This window comes from Aythya ferina, assembly GCF_964211825.1.
Source record: "Aythya ferina genome assembly, chromosome: 38".
Lineage (NCBI taxonomy): Eukaryota > Metazoa > Chordata > Aves > Anseriformes > Anatidae > Aythya > Aythya ferina.
In genome coordinates this window covers 359,661-374,920 of record NC_140335.1, presented here as the reverse complement: position 1 = coordinate 374,920, position 15,260 = coordinate 359,661, and the positions used below count along the sequence as shown (strand labels likewise).

The window sequence follows — 15,260 nt, the reverse complement described above, 5'->3', positions numbered from 1 at the left end:
GTTTGAGCCATCATTCCAATTTCTCTTAGCTCTTGTAATCTTCCAATAGTAATTACGTATTTCTGGATGATACAATCCTCAACTACATTGTTCCCTAGAGGCATCCCTTGAGAATAAGGCATACCATATAACATTTCATATAGTGATAATCCAGTCCCACTGTGTGGTTTAGTTCTTATGTTTAAAAGTGCCAATGGTAAGCGCATTTCGTCCAGTGCATTTGTGTCTCCATCATTAACTTAGCCAATTGTTGTTTTATTTTTTGATTCATTCTTTCTACTTTCCCTGAGCTTTGTGGGTGCCACAGAGTATGGTATTCCCACTGAATACCTACTGGTTGACATCATAATTTTATTATTTTAGAAGTAAAGTGCGTGCCCTGATCAGAATCAATGTACTGGACATGCAGCGTACTGGATAGCACACTATGTAGCATATGCCCTATAATTCCGCTGCATTAAGAAGAGCTGCATTAAATACAGGCACCTACTAGTAGACTGCTTTACTGTGACAGATCCTACTAGTTACCACCTCAAAAAGCTGGGCTTCTACTTGGAAACACATCAGTCCATAGACTCTGCCCCACCTAAAGAACCTCTTTAGCAACCTGTGTTAAATATTCCTCTATTAAGCACTTAAGACACAGGAGCTGGAACGTTCCTGCCCAACAATCAGTCGCGTGGCACAGGAAGGATGCCGCACGCTCCTAGAAACCAAACCTGAGCAGCTCCCCACCTCCTCCTGCCAACCACGCTCAGCACACACACTATTTACCACCCAGAAAAACAAAAAGTTGGAACATACACACCCCAAAAAACAACGGAGCTCCACAAATGCCAAAAGGACACGCACACAGAGGTGGCCCCCTTGTCTGCCAGCATTGCCTGCAGCTGCAGAGTGGCCCAGAGCGGTGATGCCCCAAAAAAACCTGAGGCAATGAAGAGACAGTAGAACAAAAGAGGTGGCTCAGGGTTTATTGGGAGATGACAGAGCGAACAAGGGGACACCCGGAGCCCCCCAGTTTCCTAGAGCTTGCGGTAAGCACCAACGGTGATGTCAAAGAGACGAGCGTTGTAGAGCTGGCCCCGCTTGTCCAGCAGGAAGAAGAAGGGGCGCCCCTTCACCTTCAGGGGGATCATGGCAGGCACCTCGGAGCGGTGGGCTCGACACGAGACGTGGCGCAGGGGCACGGTGAAGGAGGGCCCACGGCCCAGCCCCAGGGGCCCGTGGGTGCTGATAGCCACGGCCGCCCCCCCCCGCAGCAGTGTCACCCGCCGCACGGCGCGCAGGGGGAAGACGCAGCCCGCCGCCACGATCAGCGAGCCTAGGGGAGGCCGGGGGGGTGGGGGGGGTCAGCACAGCCTCTCGAGGGCACCTCCCCAAAAAATAAAACCTCCTAAGACCCCCAGCCAACCCCACGCTGCCCTGAGCAGAACCCCTGCACACCCCCCTTCCTTCCCCCTCCCCAGTCTGGGCCCACAGCCCCCCAAAAACCTTGTTCTGAGCCCCCCCCGGCCCCACAGCCCCCTTCTCCTGACCCCCACCGACCCCCTTCTCCCTTCCCCCCAGCCCCACACCCCCGTCCTCCTTCCCCCCGACCTCCTTCTCCCTCCCCCCCCACCCCCTTCCCCCTCCCCAGTCTGGGCCCACAGCCCCCCAAAAACCTTGCTCTGAGCCACCCCCAGCTCCACACCCCCCTTCTCCCTCCCCCCTTCTTCTTCCCCCCACCCCCTTCTCCCTCCCTCTCCCCCCCGACCTTCTCCCTCCCTCTCCCCCGTCCCTTCTCCCTCCCCCCCACCTGCACCCCCCTTCCTCCCCCCCCCCCACTTGGAGGGGCCAAGACCCCTCCACTGCCAAGACCCCGGGGGTCCAAGGTCCAGCCAGTACCGAGGGTGAGGCAGGAGGCGGTGAAACCCAGGCGCCACTTGTGGTCCCGGGGCCGGAGGGGGTCATCGGCACCGGGAGCAGAACTGGGAGCAGGAGCAGGAGTGGGTCGCAGCGCAGTGAAGGCAAAATGGGCCAAAGCGGCCCAAAAACAGCCCTGCCCCACGCAGAAAAGCCCCACCAGGCGGAAGAAGGGGCCGCGCTCGTGGCGGAAGAGGATGACGTCCCGGGGCACGGCCACCTCCAGCTCCAGAGCCGCCGCCGCTCTCGCCGCCGCCGCCGCCATGCCCCCACCTTCCGGGGCGGCTGCAGCAAAAGTTCCGGCCGCCAGGGTTGAAACGGATTTTTGTTTTCACAGAATGACAGAATTTCTAGGTTAGAGGAGACCTCAAGATCAGCAAGTCCAACCTCTGACCTAACGCTAACAATCCCCACTAAACCATATCCCTGAGCTCTACATCTAAACGTCTTTTAAAGACTTCCAGGGATGGTGACTCCACCACTTCCCTGGGCAGCCTGTTCCAATGTCTAACAACCCTTTCAGTAAAGTTCTTCCTAACATCCAACCTAAAACTCCCCTGGCACAACTTAAGCCCATTGCCCCTCGTCCTGTCACCAGGCACGTGGGAGATCAGCCCAACCCCCACCTCGCTACAGCCTCCTTTAAGGTATCTGTAGAGAGCAATAAGGTTGCCCCTGAGCCTCCTCTTCTCCAGGCTGAACAAGCCCAGCTCCCTCAGCCGCTCCTCGTAGGACTTGTTCTCCAGGCCCCTCACCAGCTTCGTCACCCTTCTCTAGACCCACTCGAGCACCTCGATGTCCTTCTTGTAGCAAGGGGCCCAAAACTGAACACAGTACTCGAGGTGCTGCCTCACCAGAGCCGAGTACAGGGGGACAATCACTTCCCTAGACCTGCTGGCCACACTGTTTCTGATACAAGCCAGGATGCCGTTGGCCTTCTTGGCCACCTGAGCACACTGCTGGCTCATATTCAGCCGACTATCCACCATCACTCCCAGGTCCTTCTCTGCCTGGCAGCTCTCCAACCATTCCTCTCCCAGCCTGTAGCTCTGCTTGGGGTTATTGCGCCCCAGGTGCAGGACCCGGCACTTGGCCTTGTTGAACTTCATGCAGTTGACCTCAGCCCATCGGTGCAGCCTATCCAGATCCTCCTGCAGAGCCTTCCTACCCTCAAGCAGATCGACACACGCACCTAACTCGGTGTCATCTGCAAACTTACTGAGGGTGCACTCGATGCCCTCGTCCAGATCATTGATGAAGACATTAAAGAAGACTGGCCCCAGCACCAAGCCTGGGGAACGCCTGGAGAATTTTATTTATTTATTTATTTACAAAAAGGAAGAGAAGGGAAGGGGTAAAACGCCGCCGCAACCAAAAACCAGCGGGAGGCGACGCTCACTTGAGGAACGCCACCTCAGGGATTTTGCCTTCCAGCTGCCAAGAGAAGGAGACAGGGGCTCAGCGGGGATCCATGCGTGCCCCCCCCTGCGAGGGGGGACCACAGGCACATTCCCCCCACACACCCTGGGAGGGTCCTAGCTCCCCAAGCCCACCTTCAGCTGCGTGAAGACCTGCCCAGCCCGACCGTAGTCCCAGTCGTTGTCCTGCAGGCACCTGGGGGTAGAAAATGGGGAGGGGGATTGAGGAAGGGTGAGGGGTGACTGCGTGACTGCGAGGGTACACGGGGTGGTGGGGGGGACACACACTCACTTCTGGGACCACTCAAGGTTCATGCCTGACTGCATGGAAAAGGCTGCCAGCATCTCCTGCTGCTCTGCGGAGAGCGTGGGGACGGGGCTGGAGGAAGGGGTGGGTGCCGGCATGACGAAGGCCTTGCGGATCTCCTCCGTGGTGGCGTTGCGAACAAAGAGCTCGTCGTTGACGATGCAGAGGCTGAGAAGGAGGGAGGGGGGGAGAAAATAAGCACGGGAAAGGGGGCTGGGGGCGTAGCAGCAGCCCCTCTTCCCTCCCTCCTTACCCGGTGTTGCCAGCCGGCACAGCGATGAACATGCGGGTGAAGGCACGCACCGAGTCTCGGGATTTGCCATCCACTGGGGAGAGCAAAGAAGAAGGTGGAGGTGGGCACGGGGGGGAGGGGGGCGAAAAAAAGCTTTACAACAAGGAGGGGATGCGGCCCGGCCTCACCTTCCTTGAAGATCCCGTGGACGGCGAAGCACAGCAGCGTGTTCTGCAAGAGAGGGAGAGAGTGAGGCAGAGTCCAGCTCGGGGGGGTGGTGGGGGCCGCGGCCTCTCCTCCGCTCACCGTCTGGGCGCAGACGTCCACCACGAAGGAGTTGACGTCGTGCTGGGTCTTGGGGAGCTCGTTGAGGAAGGCCACCACGTTGAGGCGCGTGTGCTTGAGCAGCTTGAAGCGCATGGCTGGGGTCGAGAAGAAGAGCGCTGAGCCCCCCCCACACACACACACCCCGCATGGGCAGGGTGGGGGGCACAGTAAGGGGGGGGGCTTACTGGGGTCTTTCAGCTTCCTCACGTTCCTGCTGTCCTTGAAGTACTCGTTCAGGCTGTTCCTGCAGGGACGAGCGGCCGTGAGGGACAGAACGACGAGTGGGGGGGCAGCTGCCTTGTCCCACATTGGGGGGGGGGGGGGGCTCGGGGGAGTGGGGTGTACCTGGGTGGGTTTTGGGGCCCGAAGGGGATGCTGAGCGAGCAGCAGGCGCCGTCGTGGTAGGCATCGAGCAGCCCCTGCCTGTCACTCGAGTCGTAGATGGAGTAGTACCTACGGGGGGAGGACAGGGATGGACTAGGGGGGGTCCACAAACACACCACCACCACCCCCCCCCACCTGCCTCGGGGCCCAGCCCACACTTACTGCTGTAAGAACCTCAGCACCAGCGCCTTCAGGTCGTCAGAGCCGAAGTAACTGCCCTGGAAAGAGCCCGGAGCAGCAGTCACCCCCCATGGGATAGTGGGGGCACCCCCCGCCACCCCCCCAGGCCTAACCGGGGGTGCAGAGCATCCCCCCCAACACACACACACAGCCCTACCTTGCACGGGGGCAGTGTCGTGGGTGCCTCCACGTCGAAGGCGATGGGCGGAGGAAGCTCGTGGCCGTCCTAGGGGAGAGGCAGAGAAAGGGGTGAGGGGGGCTGCTCCCTCCTGCCCGCCCCAGCAGGACTGAGCGCGTCCCTGTCCCCCCCCCTCAAAGCTCCAGCAGGGGTCACAGCCAGCCCCCCTCCCTCCTTTTCCCTCCCACACTCACCAGGCGCAGCAGCTTCGGGAAGCGCTCTCTGACGGAGCTGCCGGGAGGGAGAGCAGTCAGCGTGGCGGCCGGGCTGCCCGCTGGGGCCAGGGGCAGCAGGAAAGGCCGCCCACCCTCCCCATCCCCCCACCAAAAAAAAAATAAATAAGTAAAAATAAAAAAAAAAAAGGTCCCAACTCCACCCCCCTCTCACCTGCCCTCCCCAGAGCCATGGGGCACGCGCCGGGACACTCCTCTGTCCCCCAGAGGAGTTTTGGGCTGATGAGGATCCCCCGCCCCCCGCCCCGAGCCAGCTCAGGACTTACCTGGCTCGTACTCACCTGAGTGCGGGCGCCCAGAGAGGAGGGGAAAAAGGGAGGGGAGACAAAATCCCACTGGTCGTGGCACGGCCCTGGGCACGAGCCGCCTGTTTACAGCTGGGGGGGGCCCTCAGCGGGGCGACCCCAATTCAGCAGAAAAGGATGAAGTGGGGGGGGAACAGAGGGGCAGGCAGCCCTGGGCAGAGCCTCTTCTCCTTCGTGCCGCTCCCTCAGGGACCCACGAGCGTGCCAGGCTACGGGCACGGCCGCATCCTGAGCCCAGGACCCCCGCCAGCACCGGGGGCCAGCACCAGGGGCTACCTGGGCTGGGGGGCCTGCACCAGGCCCGGGACGGCCTCCCCGGCACCGGCCGCAGCGGGGGCGGCAGCGTTTGGCCACTGCACGGCTGTGCCTGTCTTAGGTTGTTCCTCCCGTGAGGAATCTTACCCGTCTCTGGCTAGCCAGCCATCGTCGAGGGCCAAACGCGGGCACGGGGGGCGGCGGCAGCTCCACCGGGGGAGGGGGGGAGGACAGGGGCAGCAAACGCCGTGCCCCAGGCCACATCCCACGGCCCCCCCCCACCCCCGAAAGCGTCCACGGCAAGGTGGAGGAGCATCGAGAGCCCCCGTCTGCACGGCAGAGGGGTGGTGGGAGCGGCGGGCGGGCAGCGGGGGGGCTCTGGAGAAGAGGCTGCGTGCCTCGGGGACGGGGAGGGGATAGAGGGAGGAAGAAGAAGGAGGGAGGAAGCAAATCTCCGACCAGCTGAAACAACGCTTCTGTTTGCTGAAGCCCTTCACGGCCCCGCACCACGACCAGGGGCTGTGGGGAAGCTTTTGAGGAAGGGTCTGGGCACCGGCGAGCACAGGGAAAGGGGGGGGGGCGGCCTCTCTTCATCCTGCCGTCCTGCCCCCCGCCGAGCAGGGGCGGCCCACGGGCCCCTAGGGCCGCCCCAAGGCTAACACTGACCTGACGTAAGTAGCCTGGTCCCGGAAAGCGTCGCATAGGGGGTTGCCGTCCAGCCAAAGCTCTTCCAGCTTGAGCCCCTTCACTTTGTCCAGGTCCCGTTCTGATTTCAGCTGCAGCAGGGCAGGGAGAGGATGAGGTGAGGGCGCAAAGAGCGGGGCGTGCAGAGGGCGAGGGGCAGCACCCACCTCATTGCGAGAGAGGTCAAGGATTTTGAGGCCGGCGGCTTTCTGCGCCAGCTCGGCCAGGTCGTCGAGGCGGTAGAGCTTGTTGCTGCTCAGGTTCAGGGACTGCAGCTGCAGGGACGGAGCCGAGCATAAAGAGAAACCCCACTGACAGCAGAGAACAAGGAGAAGCCCCGCCGCCATCCCCTGTCCTCACCTCAGGGATGTTTTCCTCGATGATGCGCAGCACAACCAGCATGCAGCTCCGCTGGTTCAGCACCACATCAATGCTCTGTGACACCAAGTCTAGAGGAAAGGAAAAAAAGAGACCCAAAGGGCGTAAAGGCACCGCCTGCCATGGTCCCAAATTGCCCCCCGGGGGGGCAGCAGCGCTCACCTGGATCAACACGGAGGCTCTTGAGGTCCAAAGCCCGCTGCGAGCCGTCGTACCTTTTACTCATACAGAGCTGCGACAGCAGAAGGGAAGTGAGGGCAAGCAGGCGGCCCCCACCCCGTGCCCCTGCCTGCAACCCAGCACCCGCTCCGCTCACCTTCAGCTGCTCAATCTCCTCCGGCTTCAGCTCGTTCTGCAGGGACTGCGGCGGAGCCGACGAGTTGATAATGATCACCACCTAATGAAGGCAGTGCGGGCTAGGACACGCAGCTGCGTGGAACGCGAGCGGCTGCTCTGCCGAGCTGCTCCCGGCTGGGCTGAGGCACGCACCTTGTAGTTGTCCCTGTCGGTGATCTTGCGAGAGACCTGCTTGAGCGCGCTGGCGGTGGTGGCGTCCTCCACGTAGAACTGGGCTCGGTTGTGGTCGTAGTGGAACTGAGAAAGGAGGGTGGCGGGCTCAGGGCGCAGCCAGCCCCACTTCCACCCCGGGAGCTGCATGAAGCCACCCGGCCTGCCCACGAGGGGAAGCGAAAGCAAAGCTGGACCCCCCCCCCCCAGCTCACTTCAACAGGAGTGAAGGGAACGCTGCACAGGTTCTGGATGGAGCTCAGCAGCCACGTCTTGTCGTACTTCTTCCCGTAGGGGATCTAGGAGGAAATTTGGGCAGCGTTACTGCACCTTCGGGGTACAAGCGAGGTGCTTTAGGGGGCATGGGGAGCCGCCAACACCCCTAAGACAACACCCAGGACACAGCTGCCTTCTGCACCTGCCCCGGAGGGAAGAAGGCAATAACGGCCAGAGCACAGCGCAGGAAGAGGGGAGCTGCCAAAAAGCGGCTGCAGCCCCCGCAAAAAGGGTCGCTGATGGCCGTGTTCCCCCCCACTCCGTTCCCATTCCTCCTGCTCCACTCACGGTGATCTTGAACCAGTTCCTCCGGCCAGCGTCCCGGCTCCCCCCACTGCCACCACCACCACCACCGCTCCGCTCCGGGGCGGGGAGGTCGCGCCGCACCGTGATGTGGATGTTGGCCGTGCGGTTGGGCCGGGGCCCGTATGGCAAGCTGCAAAACGCCAAAGGGAGAGGCCAACGAGGGGGGGGAAGCCGGCCCGGCCGACCCCAGCGGCCCAAACGGGGCCGCCCCCTCCCCCCACAGCACTCACTATCGGTTCCGAGGCCCGTCGTGGGCCTCGCTCATGGGGACGTCGCCGTCGTCCTCGTCCAACCGGGCCCGCAGCCCGGGGCCGCCCCGGTTGCGGGAGCGGTGGTTCACCTCGCTGTACATCTTCCCCCGGAACGGGCCCCGGCCTTTCTTCCTGCGGCCCGGGAAGCCTCGGCCGCCGACGCGGTCATCGTGCTCTGTCCCCCCCCCCCAGAGGTCAGCACCGGGAGGCCCCGCGGGGGCCCGGTTACCGGCGGGGCCTGCAGCCGCCTCCCCCACCCCACACCCTCCAACCCCCAGCCAGGCCCCGGCGGGGCCTCGAGTCCCGGTTCGCGGCTCCCCCCCCGCCCCCGCCCCCGCCCCCGCTCACCGCTGTACCCCCCCTTGGCCTCCTCCGCCATCGCCGCCGCTCCCGGGACCGACCGCGGCCCCGCCGCCGCACGCCGTGATGTCACTTCCGCTTCCGCCTCCCTCTCCACCGCACCGCGCGCAAGTGCGCTCACCCCCCCCGCTCACCCCCCCCCCCAGCACCCTCTAGCGCCCCCTAGCGCCCCGGAGGACCGCGCGCGGTGGGGTCGCGGGTTCGAATCCCGGCCCGGGAAGAAAAAAAAGAAAAAAAAAGTGGGAAAAAAAAAAAGAAAAAGGTCCCATCAATTTAATGCGGCCCCCGCTCCTCTCGGGGAGGGTCCCTGCGGCCCCGTGCAGACCGGAGGAGGTCACAGCCACCATGACCGGCCTCGGCATAGGCTGGGGGAGCCGCGGAGAAAGGGGGGGGGGCCCAGGGTGCTGCCCCCCGGGGGGCGAGGGGGGCTCTGAGGTCCTCCACGGGCACCCTCAGGCCCCGGTGTGTCCCCGAAACCCCGTCCCCCGCTGTCCGTGTGAGCCCCGCAGTCACAGCACGACCGTGTCTGTCTGTCCTGGCCCCCCAGGGACAAGGTTTTGGGGGGCTGGGGGGGAGGGGGGGGGCCCGGCCAGGGGCTGCTCAGGCGAGGAAGACGACGAAGACGATGAAAAAGACGATGAGGATGAGGAAGATCTTGACCATCAGCCAGCGGTTGGAGGTGACCGACTGGAAGTACTTGAGGATCTCCCCGTGCGCCGCCTCCACGTTCAGCTGCGCATCCTCCACGCTGGCATCGATCCTGGGGGGGACGGACAGACGGTCAAAGGGGGGGGACGGACACACGGACGAGGCCCGGGGGGGGGTCGGGGGGGTACCTCTGGATCGTCTCCTCCTGCTCCTTCACCATGTGTGCCAGCTGCTGGAAGATGGAGCCCAGCTCCACGATGGTGGATTCGATGTTCTGCATCGTGTCCGCCCGGCTCTGGATGTAGGAATCCTGCGGGGGGAAGGGGGGGAAACACCGAGGGGTGAGGTGGCAGCGGGGTGGGGGCCGGGGGGGCCTAAAAAAAAAGTTTTTTTGGCCCCCAAAGCCATCCCCAACCTGCTCGTCGATCAGCTGCAGCTGCTGGCTCGTCCGCGCGTCCATCTCGATGGCGACGTCGGCAGCGCGCTGCGGCTCGTCCTGCAGCATCGCTGAGCCCCCTGCGGGCAGCAGTGGGGCCTGAGAAAAAGGGAGACCCCCCCCAAAAAAAAAAAGAACCCCCCCCCCACACACACACACAAAAAAACAAAACAAAACAAAAAATCCCCAACGCTCACCCAAATTGCTGGCGGCCAGGGGAAAGGCGGAGACAGGGGCACGGGAGAAGTGCTCACGGCGGCTCCGCTGCTGCTTCAGGTTCTGGGGGGGGGGGGGCAAAAAATGGGGGCGAAAAATGGCATCGGGGTGGGGGGGGGCACCGGGAACACCCCCACAACCTCCCCGGGACCAACGCTCACCTCCGTCCGCACCTCCAGCACCGATTTGAAGTCGTTGGACATGGAGGCCAGCTTGGACTGGGAAGGAAGGGGGGAGATCACTACATGGGGCTTTTTTTTTTTTTTTGAGGGGGGGGTGGCTTTTTTTTTTTGGGGGGGGGGGGGGTTGGGGTGTCCTCCCCCCCTCTCCCTACCTGCAGGGACACCACGACGGTGTTGGAGTGCGTCTGGACGTGGCGCCCGCTCTGGCTGCCCCGCGCCCGCACCAGGTCCTGCAGCTGGGCGATCTGCTTGTTCAGGCTGCCGATATCCTACATGTGGGGGGGTCACGGTGCAGGGGGGGGGTCAAAAATTATCCCCCCCCCCCAGATATCACATCCCCCCCCCACGGTACCTGCTTGATGATGTAGGTGAGCTCCTCGATCTCCACTGCCTTGTCGTCAAAGAGGGATTTCCTCTTGGCCACTGTCAGCACGGGGGGGACACACACGGGGGGGGGGGGGGGGAGGGCTGTGTTCAGCATCCTGCCCCCCCCCAATAAAAAATAAAAAAAATTTGAGCCCCCACCCCAAAAAAATACCACTCACAGATGGTCAGCTTCTCCAGCTTGGCGAAGGTGTTGCTGAGATCCTTCCCAATGCGCCTGGGGGAAGGGGGGGGGGTAAAAAAAATTAAAAGGGGGGGGGGCACAGGGCAGTTTGGGGAACATTTTGGGGTGTCCTGGGCCCTCCCCCAAAAAAAAAAACACGAGGGGGGGGAACTCACTTGGCCATGAGGCTGAAGTCGCTGCGCTGCCGGGCGGCCCCCGCTGCCGCTCTGCTGGGCTGGAGCCCATTCTGCTGGGGGGGGCACGGGGGAGGGCACTGAGCATCCCCCCAGCACCTCCCAGTCCCCACCAGCAGCCTCCCAGTCCCCACCAGCAGCCTCCCAGTACCTCCCAGTCCCCACAAGTAGGCCCCCAGCACCTCCACCAGTACTCCCAGCAGCTCCCAGTGCCCCTCCAGCCCCCACACCAGTACTCCGAGTCCAGCCCAGCACCCCCCCAGCACCCCCCAGAGCCCACCAGCAGCCTCCCAGCAGCTCCCCAGCCCCCCCCACCAGTACTCCCAGCACCTCCCAGTGCCCCACCAGCAGCCCCCCCCCATCACCTGCCGGCCTTGCAGCGACTTGCAGGCGGACAGGAACTCCTGGGTCCTGTCGCGACACGACATGACGTCGGCGACCGGGGGGGGGAGGGGGGGCGGGGGCTGAGGGGGCACGGCCTGCGTCTGGGGGGGCCCCAGGTAAACGCCCTGCTCCGTGTTCCTCGAGCCGTGGCGGCGCCGCGCGTTCATCACCTGCGGCTGCGGGGGGGTCAGCACCGGCCCGGGACCCCCCCCAATCCCGGGCCGGACCCAAAATCCCCGGGATTCCACCCAAGAAGCGCCGGGAGAGCCCCCAAAATCCTCCCCCTCCCCCCTCCTTCTTCCTCCCCCTCCCCCCTCCCATCCCCGAGGGGAGGGGGGGGAGCGGGGAGGGGGGGCAGGGGGCGGGGCCAAGCGGAAGCCCCGCCCCCTCCCGCGCTCACCGGGCCTCGCGCTCGGTTCGGCGCCGCTCGGCTCCGCGGCCCCCCGGGCGGCGCGCTGACGTCACTGCCACGTCTCGGCGCGGGCCACGCCCCCCGTTTGCCCAGTGACGTCACGCAGCGCGCCGCCGAGCCTCGCCCCGCCCATCGGGGGCGGCAGCGCCCCCTAGCGGCGGGGAGGAGCCGTTGCAGGATCCCCCCCAAAACGCCCCCAACCCCCCCAAACCCCTCCAAAGCTACCCCGAAACCTTCAGAGCCCCCCGAAACCCCCTCAAAGACCCCTCCGAGTCCCCCAAACCTCTCCAGTCTCCACCTCTTAGCCCCCCCAAACCTCCCCAACCCCCTCAAAGCCCCCTCTGAGCCCCCTAAAGTCCCCCAACCCCCACCAAACTCCCCCAAAGCCCCCTCCAAGCCCCCCCAAAGCCCCCTCCAAGCCCCCCCAAAACCTCCCCAAATCCCCCAAACCCCCTCCGAGCCCCCCAAAACCTCCCCAAATCCCCCAAAGCCCCCTCCGAGCCCCCCCAAACCTCCCCAACCCCCCCAGAGCCCCCTAAAGCCCCCTCAGCACCCCCCAAAGCCCCCCCCGAGTCCTCCCCCACACAGCCCCATTCAGGGGCCTTGCTGGTGGTGAGGCCACCCCCCCCCCCAAAACACATCTCAGTGCCCCCCAAAACGCCACAAATCCCCCCAAAAACGACGAGAGGGGAGCGGCGGGGGTGTCTTTATCCGCTGCACAGCAGCAAACCCGCAGCCGGGGAGGGGTTGGGGGGGCAGTCCCAAGGAAAGGGGGGTGCACAGTCCAATTCGGGGTTAATTTTTGGGGGGGTCAAGGCCCGGAGCTTTTCCGTTTCTTGGCCCGTTTGGCCCGGCCCCGCTCGGGCTCCGATGTGGGGATGGTCTCCATCGAGTCCCAGAGCGCGTCGCCCTCCTCTTCCTCCTTCACCTCGGCCGGCGCCGCCGGGGCTTCCTGAGGGGGGAGTCGTGGGGGGGGAAAAAAATGAATTTTATGAGCAGGGAAATCCCAAAAGCAACCCCGAAAGGCTTCTCACCTCCCAGTCCTGGTGGGTGCTGAGCAGCAGGCAGTTCAGGCGGGATTTTAGGTAGACCTGGGGGGAGAAAATGGCTCGGAAATTTGGCCGGGGGTGGTTGGGGGGGACACAGGGGGGGTGTCCCTTGTCACCTCGGGGGGGTCACCTTGTGGCGCAGCCGCTTGTCGCCCAGGTCGTGGACGCGGAGGAAGCGGTCGAGGCCGCAGGAGGCCACGAGGGGGAGGGAGGGGTGGCACTGCAGCCCCCGCACGCTGCCCGCGAAGCCCTTCAGGCACTTCAGCACCCGCCCTGGGGGGGGGGAAACAATTGGGGGGGGGGGTAAAAACAGTTGGGGGGGGTAAAAACAGTTTTTGGGGGAGTAAAAACAGTTTTTTGGGGGGTGAGAAAATCCCCGGGGGGTCCCAAACCCCTGGTTATTAGCATGCCATCTACCTCCATTTTATTTCATCAACCATTAATTTCCCCTTTTTCCATTTATTTTATTTTATTTTTTTTTTGTCATGACAGGACCTGCGATTTTTTTTTTTATTTTTTTACTGATTTCGCCCCATTTTTCTCAGCTCTCCTAATTTCGGGGTGGCAGCACCACCCCCCTATCCCCTTAACCCCCTCCCCGCTGCTCTGCTGGCACAATCACTTTCAAGGACGTGAGACAAGCGAAATATTCTGCTGCAAAACCACGTTTTCCTGCAAAATCACCACTTTTTTTCTTTTTTCTTTTTTTCTTTTTTATCTTTTTTCTTTTTTTTATTTTTTTTCTTTGTTTTTCTTTTTCTCTTCTTTTTTTCTTTTTTCTTCTTTTTTTCTGTTTTTTTTCTTTTTTCCTTTTTTATTCTTTTTCTTTTAACTCCGCCCCCCCCCACAAAAAAAAAAAAAAAAAAGATGCCCAAAGCTCACCTTGGCGCAGGTCGATGACGGCCACCTCCCCACGGGCGCTGCCCACCACAACGGAGCTGTCGGGGGGGGGTAAAAGAGGAGAAAAATTCAGCTCCTTCACCCCAACCCCCCCCCAAAACCCCCCCAGGACCCCCCCCCAGCCCCAGGATTCACTCACGTGGCTCCAGGTGCCAGGGAGAGGGCGGTGAGCGGGGACTCGCCGAAGGTGACCTCCAGCACCGGGCGCCGCTGCGGGGTGCTGGGGTCGTAGAGCCGTACCTGGGGACCCCCAGGAGGTGAGGGCACGGCTGGGACCCACCCAAAAAAGCCCCAGCCCCCCCCAAAAAAGCCCCAGGGTCTCACCTGGCGGTGCGCGGTGCATGTAACCACCTTGTCGGAGGCCGGCAGGAACTGGAGGTCGCGGTCCCAGACGGGGACGCGGAGGTCGAGCCAGTCGTTCCTGACCTGCAGTGGGGAAAAACAGGGGGGGGGGGTGAGACAAAAAAAAATAAAAATAAATAAAATGGGGGGGGCTGCGGGGGGGAGCACCCACGTTTTTAGCGCGGAAGACCGGCTCCTCCGGGCGCTGCAGGTCCCAAATTTTGAGGGCGTTCTCCTTGCCACCGGTGGCCAGGCGGTGAGGCCGGGCCGGGTCCTGGCGCATGCGGCACAGCCCTGAGCCCGCCTGCAGCTCCAGCTGGAAGGGGGGGGGGCACCATCACGGGGGGGGGGTCACCATCATTGAGGGGGGTCACCGAGGCGCCCCCCGCCCCCAAACACTCACGTTCTCTGCCACGTCGTCACGCCACACCTTGAGCAGCCCCGACTCGACGCAGGTGATCAGGGTGCTGAGATAAGGCTCTTATCACCAAGGGGGGGGTATGGGGGTTAGGAGACCCCCCCCCCCTCCGTGCCCCCCCCCCAGTACCTGCCGTGAGTTGCCAGCCCGCAGAAGGCACCATCGCCGCCAGGGCAGAGCCGGCTCTCGGTGAATTTCCCCTTCTCGGTGCTGAAGAGCTTCACCGAGCGGTCCAGGCACCCCACCAGGACCTGGAGGGGGGGGGCACGGGCGGGTCACGGGGGTGCCCAGACCCCCCGAAGACTCCCCCCAGAACCGTGCTCACCTCGGTCTCGGCCGGGTCCCCCCAGCACAGGGCGCAGACGCCCTCCCCGCGGCTCAGCGCCCCCCCGCCGGTGTAGTTGGTGGCCTGCCGCTTCTGCAGGTTCACGCCTGGGGGAGGACGGGGGAAGGGGGGGTTAAAGAGAGCCCCCCTGGTACCGGGGACTCTCCCACCATCCCCTCCCGTACCGGGGACCCCTCCCCAACCCCCCCCAATCCCCCCGGTACCAGAGACCCCTCCCCAACCCCTCCGGTACCGGGGCCTCCCCTCCGACCCCCCACGCACCCCCCCCCAACCCCTCCGGTACCGGAGACTCCCCCCCGACGCCCACCCCCGGTACCGGAGACCCCCCACGACCCCCACGGTACCGGGGTCTCCCCCCCCCAACACCCCCGTTAACGGGGTCTTTCCCCCACGGCCGCCCCCCGGTACCGGAGACCCCCCTCCAACCCCCCTGGTTCATCTGCCCCATCCCGGAGCCCCCCCGGTACCGGGGACCCCCCCTCCCCGTTGTCCTCCCCCCCATACCTTTAAGCGCTCCGGTCTCGGCCCCCACCCACACGTGGCTCCACCGCGCGGGGGCCGCCATCTTGGTGAGGTCCGTCCCCCGCTCTCCGCTCCCCCCGGGAAACCGCTGCCCGCACTCTTTCGTTCCGGGGGCACCAAGGTTCCCCCCCCAAGCACCGGACCCCTGAGCCCTCCTCACCGGCCGGAAGCGCAGCAC

The 15,260-nt window shown here is 63.7% G+C and overlaps 4 protein-coding genes across 4 annotated transcripts; all 4 read right to left on the bottom strand.

Annotated features, from left to right (window-relative positions):
- Nucleotides 1–958: 958 nt before the first annotated feature.
- Nucleotides 959–2,200, bottom strand: TMEM223 (transmembrane protein 223). The gene is made up of 2 exons (XM_084502388.1): nucleotides 1,888–2,200; nucleotides 959–1,324 (listed from the first exon to the last, which is right to left on the bottom strand). Exons 1-2 carry the CDS (start codon nucleotides 2,168–2,170, stop codon nucleotides 1,026–1,028), a joined length of 582 nt encoding a protein of 193 aa, XP_084358514.1. The 5' UTR covers nucleotides 2,171–2,200; the 3' UTR covers nucleotides 959–1,025.
- Nucleotides 2,201–3,196: 996 nt separating this feature from the next.
- On the bottom strand, nucleotides 3,197–8,597 carry NXF1 (nuclear RNA export factor 1). The gene is made up of 21 exons (XM_084502362.1): nucleotides 8,475–8,597; nucleotides 8,106–8,301; nucleotides 7,858–8,005; nucleotides 7,509–7,592; nucleotides 7,276–7,380; nucleotides 7,103–7,183; nucleotides 6,949–7,018; nucleotides 6,769–6,857; nucleotides 6,576–6,683; nucleotides 6,391–6,500; nucleotides 5,126–5,162; nucleotides 4,911–4,979; nucleotides 4,736–4,791; nucleotides 4,535–4,642; nucleotides 4,375–4,433; nucleotides 4,169–4,284; nucleotides 4,051–4,093; nucleotides 3,884–3,956; nucleotides 3,616–3,798; nucleotides 3,459–3,519; nucleotides 3,197–3,339 (listed from the first exon to the last, which is right to left on the bottom strand). Exons 1-21 carry the CDS (start codon nucleotides 8,503–8,505, stop codon nucleotides 3,301–3,303), a joined length of 1,866 nt encoding a protein of 621 aa, XP_084358488.1. The 5' UTR covers nucleotides 8,506–8,597; the 3' UTR covers nucleotides 3,197–3,300.
- Nucleotides 8,598–8,744: 147 nt separating this feature from the next.
- Nucleotides 8,745–11,608, bottom strand: STX5 (syntaxin 5). Its single transcript, XM_084502363.1, has 11 exons — nucleotides 11,494–11,608; nucleotides 11,075–11,269; nucleotides 10,692–10,762; nucleotides 10,514–10,569; nucleotides 10,321–10,391; nucleotides 10,121–10,237; nucleotides 9,948–10,004; nucleotides 9,768–9,849; nucleotides 9,550–9,650; nucleotides 9,323–9,444; nucleotides 8,745–9,246 (listed from the first exon to the last, which is right to left on the bottom strand). The coding sequence occupies exons 2-11, from the start codon at nucleotides 11,258–11,260 to the stop codon at nucleotides 9,087–9,089; spliced, it is 1,023 nt and encodes a 340-aa protein (XP_084358489.1). The 5' UTR covers nucleotides 11,261–11,269; nucleotides 11,494–11,608; the 3' UTR covers nucleotides 8,745–9,086.
- A 584-nt stretch (nucleotides 11,609–12,192) lies between these two features.
- On the bottom strand, nucleotides 12,193–15,187 carry WDR74 (WD repeat domain 74). The gene is made up of 11 exons (XM_084502387.1): nucleotides 15,065–15,187; nucleotides 14,540–14,646; nucleotides 14,344–14,465; nucleotides 14,200–14,263; nucleotides 13,969–14,112; nucleotides 13,779–13,880; nucleotides 13,594–13,694; nucleotides 13,437–13,492; nucleotides 12,685–12,827; nucleotides 12,540–12,596; nucleotides 12,193–12,457 (listed from the first exon to the last, which is right to left on the bottom strand). Exons 1-11 carry the CDS (start codon nucleotides 15,123–15,125, stop codon nucleotides 12,317–12,319), a joined length of 1,098 nt encoding a protein of 365 aa, XP_084358513.1. The 5' UTR covers nucleotides 15,126–15,187; the 3' UTR covers nucleotides 12,193–12,316.
- Nucleotides 15,188–15,260: the final 73 nt, after the last annotated feature.

Coding starts and splice junctions, on each gene's coding strand:
- TMEM223 (XM_084502388.1), bottom strand. CDS start 2,170: ATGGCGGCGGCGGCGGCGAGAGCGGCGGCGGCTCTGGAGCTGGAGGTG. Junction 1,325..1,887: donor CGCCTCCTGCCTCACCCTCG/GTACTGGCTGGA, acceptor GGCCTCCCCTAG/GCTCGCTGATCGTGGCGGCG.
- NXF1 (XM_084502362.1), bottom strand. CDS start 8,505: ATGGCGGAGGAGGCCAAGGGGGGGTACAGCG. Junction 6,858..6,948: donor GAGCCTCCGTGTTGATCCAG/GTGAGCGCTGCT, acceptor CCTTTCCTCTAG/ACTTGGTGTCACAGAGCATT. Junction 4,643..4,735: donor GTGCTGAGGTTCTTACAGCA/GTAAGTGTGGGC, acceptor CTCCCCCCGTAG/GTACTACTCCATCTACGACT.
- STX5 (XM_084502363.1), bottom strand. CDS start 11,260: ATGAACGCGCGGCGCCGCCACGGCTCGAGGAACACGGAGCAGGGCGTT. Junction 9,850..9,947: donor TGCTGGAGGTGCGGACGGAG/GTGAGCGTTGGT, acceptor CCCCCCCCCCAG/AACCTGAAGCAGCAGCGGAG. Junction 9,651..9,767: donor CCTGGCCGCCAGCAATTTGG/GTGAGCGTTGGG, acceptor TGCTGCCCGCAG/GGGGCTCAGCGATGCTGCAG.
- WDR74 (XM_084502387.1), bottom strand. CDS start 15,125: ATGGCGGCCCCCGCGCGGTGGAGCCACGTGTGGGTGGGGGCCGAGACC. Junction 14,466..14,539: donor GGGACCCGGCCGAGACCGAG/GTGAGCACGGTT, acceptor CCCCCCCTCCAG/GTCCTGGTGGGGTGCCTGGA. Junction 14,113..14,199: donor GTGACGACGTGGCAGAGAAC/GTGAGTGTTTGG, acceptor CCCCCCTTCCAG/CTGGAGCTGCAGGCGGGCTC.